The sequence below is a fragment of the Cariama cristata genome, unplaced genomic scaffold (genome assembly GCF_000690535.1).
Source record: "Cariama cristata isolate BGI_N322 unplaced genomic scaffold, ASM69053v1 scaffold10857, whole genome shotgun sequence".
NCBI classification, from domain to species: domain Eukaryota; kingdom Metazoa; phylum Chordata; class Aves; order Cariamiformes; family Cariamidae; genus Cariama; species Cariama cristata.
In genome coordinates this window covers 1,308-6,750 of record NW_009628360.1, presented here as the reverse complement: position 1 = coordinate 6,750, position 5,443 = coordinate 1,308, and the positions used below count along the sequence as shown (strand labels likewise).

At 38.5% G+C, this 5,443-nt stretch overlaps 1 protein-coding gene across 1 annotated transcript; it reads right to left on the bottom strand.

The window, feature by feature from the left end:
- Positions 1 to 1,549: 1,549 nt before the first annotated feature.
- LOC104165211 (protein cornichon homolog 3) lies at positions 1,550 to 3,736 on the bottom strand (the record flags this gene model as incomplete). The annotated part of the gene is made up of 2 exons (XM_009704787.1): positions 1,550 to 1,577; positions 3,593 to 3,736. Coding segments are annotated over 2 exons (172 nt in total), but the record flags the coding sequence as incomplete, so codon positions are not given.
- Between the last annotated feature and the right edge of the window lie 1,707 nt (positions 3,737 to 5,443).

Genomic DNA, 5,443 nt, shown 5'->3' with positions numbered 1-5,443 from the left:
ATTCTCCCCTGCTGAAGTCCTGTGCCCAGACTAAGCAGTCTTCAGAGCCTGGTACAGGAACAACCTACTGGCTCTCAACAGCCAGACCAAATTTGGCAGTGTCAACAATGAGCTAGTGCTAACAAGACCAGCTGTAACCAAGCTGGGGTACAGATGGGCATCTCTGCACTGTTCTCCGCAGCACCTCTGGTAGCAACACACCTTATTAGCTCATTCACAATGCTAGATCCAACCGGTCTCTGTGCATGCACTGGTGTCAGTCTTGATCTTACAGGCTTGCCTACTACCCAGAGCACCAGTGGCTGCACTGAAATACCTTAGTGACTTTGAGGGAACCAGCCCTGGTCCACTAGGTTCAGTGCTGAAATGTATTTAGCAGCAGTTCTGGACACTTGATGCTTTTGACGTGTCAATCAAACAAATTAACCTAAAATATAAATAGATTGTGAGTATTTATGCAGATGTGTATTTGTATATACATATATATATAAGATATACATCCCATATATATGAATTTAGGTAAGAATTATATGATAAAATTTAAAAACTTTTAAATTATAAAAAACTGAACATCTTTCAATATGAACCTCATACAAGACAAAAACATTTTATATATTTGTGTCAGCTTAAATTCAACAGCAGAAATAAAGCTGCAAAACAGAATTACAGACCATGATTAGCTGGTCCAGTATTTTGTTATCCAGCATTGTGATGAATATGATACCTATATTACAATCCTCCTTAATATATGTAGCTTTTACTTTTTTTTTTTTTGCAGTCACAGGAACACTATTCTGATAAGTGCTTGGCATGATTATGTCAAACCCAATGTATTTATACATATCACTGTATGTTATCACTGCATCACAAATGGAAGTACAGAAATATACTGGATGTTCACCTACAGGAATAGCATATCATCAGAAAATAGAACACCGCAAGTGCAAATTCTTTTGTTATTGTTGTTATGGGTGGAAAAAAAAACACTGAAGCAATTCCACAAGATCTGACATCCTTGTTTGATTACTGTCATGTGTACATCCCTGCAGAACAGTCACACATCTTATCTGAACTCCAGTCGGTGCTCCTTTTCAGTAGGTGTTGTATAGCTGTTCTTTCTGTGTGAGATGACGTTGCCCTCTGTTTCCTCAGTCCAGAACAGTCATTAAGAAAATAAACTTCGTTCCCTGGAAGACAGTAGGGACTACAGTTTATAATGAATCCTCTAAACCAAGCAGCATTACCCCTGGAGAGGTGAATAGTTGTGTAACTTGGACCACCTTGTTGCTTTGCTTTGTTTTCTTTGCGTTTTGAAAGTAATTTACTGCAACACATTGAGAAACACGAGATAAACACAGTTAACTCAGCCATTCTCCCACGGTATTCTGTTGCTTCTTGCTGGGTCTCTCTTTCATGTACTCTATTTACTTCTTGGGTTCAAAGTTTTCCTCTCTTTGCTTTATTTTTTTTTAAATCATGCATCACTTGGTTCACTCATCCTTGCACCTCCAACCTTTGTTGTTTTCAGTCTTTAATGACGATCTTTCAGTTAAGAGCTCACCAAAGTGTAGATCATGCTGAATGTAAAAGAAAGACACAATATGAAAGTATCCTTTTGAAGCATACAGAGCACTTTGATTTTTATAAGCCTTTACTGTCTGTTCCTCAGGTCTGACTGTAATGGCCTGTGCTTTCCGTTGCATTCTTTCTATCTCTCTAACGCATCTTAATTACGGTGTATTCAAGATGGGTATCAAAAAGCACTCCAGAAATAAAAAATTCATTATCAACATCCTACTGCACCAGAAGCTGTGTTTGAGCTTAGTAAAGTGCAGTCTGATGTCTGAATTTGAACAGTGAAGAAACAAAACCATTTCGCTTTAGCATGTTTGATCTTGAAAACTTCAACCAGCAACTCTTGCAGGGCAGGCAAGGTTCCCCATGAAACTGCATTATTTTATTTCCTTTGGAAAAAACTTCATGTGGTAGAAAAAACATAAAATGCAGACACTAGCTGGAGTGAATCCATGCATATTAATTGCAACTCTGAAAAGCGAAGAAATCATCGTATATTGCCACCGCTTAACTTTACTGCAATTCTAATTCTGACAATACCCAGGAAAGCACAGCAAAATTGAATGTAATGAATACTATTTTATTTAGCACCAGACAGTGGATTTTGGATTATGGTCACATTTTAGAATGAAGGAAATACTGCTCAGAGGAAGCTGCCCAACAGCAGGGTCCCAGCAGAAATACCAGACCACACGACATAGCTGACTTTGACAGGGTCTTTTAGCTAACACAAAAATGTGAGGTTAAAAATGCATCTCTCTCCAGCCATGCCTTCCCAACTCTCCTTGCACTACCAAGTGAACTTGTCTAGCATAACTGCCACACCTTCCACTCTCAGCCCCGTGAATAGGACTGGCGGGCAAAGGCCCTCAGCCCAAATCCACAAAGCTACTGGATGCCAAACTCCTGCTCAGATTCTTACACCCCATGCATCTGAGTGTGAGTTAGGCACCTACCAGCTTCTGTGAGTCTAGGCCTTCTACTTTATTTCTCTCTCTCTCATGTATGCAGACACAGGCACATACACATGCACATGTGGACAGAAAACTTTGTTCTCCATAGTATTTAAAAGTAACATTGAGAAACAACAACCTGCAGCAATGACTCCTCACAATATGGGGAACAACAGAACAAGTAACGGACCAGCAATCAAAGGAGAAAGAACATTTTTCTTCCTCCAGCAGCATACAAACCTGTCTTACAGAGGGATTACCTCATGCAAAGATGCACTCTATGCAAATACAGTATGGAAGAAAGAGTAGAAGAAAGGCATCATAAAACACCATCTCCATTTAAAGTGTCAATCTTTGCTGCCAAGTAGTCTTACGGTGTGATTACACAGGTGACTAAAAGCACAGGGATTCTGCCAAGGCCTGACATTAAATATGACCCTCATATTCTCGCACTGGGCATTTGTGACTGTGCTCTCAGGACAACTGACAGCTGAAAGGGGCAGGGGGGACAACACACAGCTCACGCACACATCTCAATAATGCACTTAAATCAGGGGTTTGGACCATTCCCAGGTTTACCCTGTCATATAAAGGGAGCCTATAGCAATGACTACAGGCACAGTGCATTCCATGTTCCTACCCACCGCCTACCTACCCATTTACTTACCATCTTAAGCATCGCTACATCAGCAGATGTAGTATTTTTCTTATGATTCAAGAGAATCATAAGAACATCCTCATTTTTATTTGATGTAATGCCATTACCATAACATTTGCTATTTTACCCGTTTTAAGAGACTATGCAGAGCAGCAAAAATTTTTTTCCCTGGGTTGGCCCTGGGGCCTGGCTCAGGCCTCAGATAAATGCTTAATATTCTGTACTGAGTTGCCAGCAGATATAAGCATACGCTGCTGTAAGTGGGCATGCTTCCCTAAATCAAGATCAGAAGCAAGTTTTAGAAGACTAAGAGAACGGGCCAATTGGTTCCAGTCATTCCTAAACACAATTTCCCAGGTCAAATGAAAAGCAGCTACTATTTCCTTAGTGAAATGACCAGACTTACCAGTACAGATAGTAGAAGAAGGAAAGGAGATAGAAAGCTAGCTTACACCAGGCCTCTTTTTGACAGTAACTCAAGGTATCTGCATTCATGACTGCAGGTGGATCATATGCTAGCTCTGAACTATCTGCTGGGCAACGAAAATACCTGAAAGAGCAGGAGAAGACATCTGGAATGACTCTGTAATATTCTGTATTAAATATGTGCAGATATACATCCTCCTGATCACCAGCTCAGAAAATAACCATCTTCCATGATATAGGAGGAATTTTCCTCTCTTTTACAAGCCTCTATTTCCAGATGTTGTGAAAATCAGGAAGCTAGTCTAAACAGATCGTTCTCATAGAACTAAGCAATTCATGAATGTAGACTTTCTGTGTTCTATTATTTCTTCAGATTGAAACATTCCTCCTTCCTATATAGTTATTTCTGGCTTACTCACTAATAACTTACGTATTGTGAGTGACAATATGTGGCAGCTTGTGATCACAGCATGGAGGAAGGATTATTGGGCTTTAACTGCATCTACACAACTGATTTCAGACATGATGAAAGGTCACAGTCTCAGCCAACTGATAGCTAAGTTCCTCCAACTCTGAAAAGGAAAAAAGTCAATACAGAGTAATATAAGAGCCAGTTGACTAATGTTTTCTACATGTAGCACTGATCAAAAATTTATAATCCAAATAATTTTAATTGGAAAATGTTTTTCTTCTTACACAGGAGAAAATTCCAATTATTCTCAGCAATAACTGGATGTTTGAGAAAATCCTGATGAAAGAACTTTTTTTGGCAAAGGAGCTTTTGTCTCAGTTACTTTGCAGTAAAAGGCAAAAGCAAACCAAAAAAAGAAGTCCTCCACAAAGTTAACGAGCTGCTGCAAGATCAGCACGAATCAGAGGAAATATTGTTATTTCTGTTGCTTTGAAATAGTAATGTAAACACTGAAGATTGCTGGGATTCCTTATAGATAGATAAACAGAGAGAGAGATAAACCTCCCAAACAAGTGACTAGCAGTAAACTTTGAAAGTAAATGTTCTCATAATAACTTTTCCTTCCTTCTTTCCAATATTAGTCACACCCACTTACAATCTCTAATGACATTACAAATTCTTTTACAGACACCACAGGTGAAACCTTGCTAATTATCTTCAACAGGATGAAGATATTACACAGTATCTTCCCATGGTTTTGTGCAGAACTTTACAAGATGAACCCAGACCTGTCTGCAGTTAAACCAGCAGAAATTATAGAGTAATTATAGCAAAGTATATGGAGAATCATGGGGAAAAAAGACAATCAAAAGTTCTCTCCAAATGTTGATATAATTATTTAGAGTCTGATCATTTTAACCTTGGACATAAAATACAAATGTTTTAATTTGTTTTTAAAAACTTAAAACTAGTATTATTGTCACACTTTGATTGTTAGCTCTTCTAAAACAGCACCATAAAACTGTATTATTTCTATTGCACCCAATCAATAAGGAGAAAAGCACTCGCAGCTTCACTTCATTTAGCTTTCTGAGAACTATACTGGCTCTCTAACTTCTGAATAATACACTTTATCGTATGACTTTGCATTACTAACAAGCTTTTGCAGAAAATAGCGTAAAAAAAGCCACTACTTTTTAGTTCCTGTTGACATAATGGTTTTGTCTTCTTTACAGAATTACTCTTCAAGCTACTTCACAACAGGAGATACCTGCTACCATATGTATCTTTGTAACACAAAGAGACACTGACATACAAAAATCATCTGTGCTTTTACAAACATTGTGGAAATGCAAAACCAGTGAAGACTCCAGACTGACAACCACAAAAACTGATGTCTCTTGGTTATCTTCAGAGGTA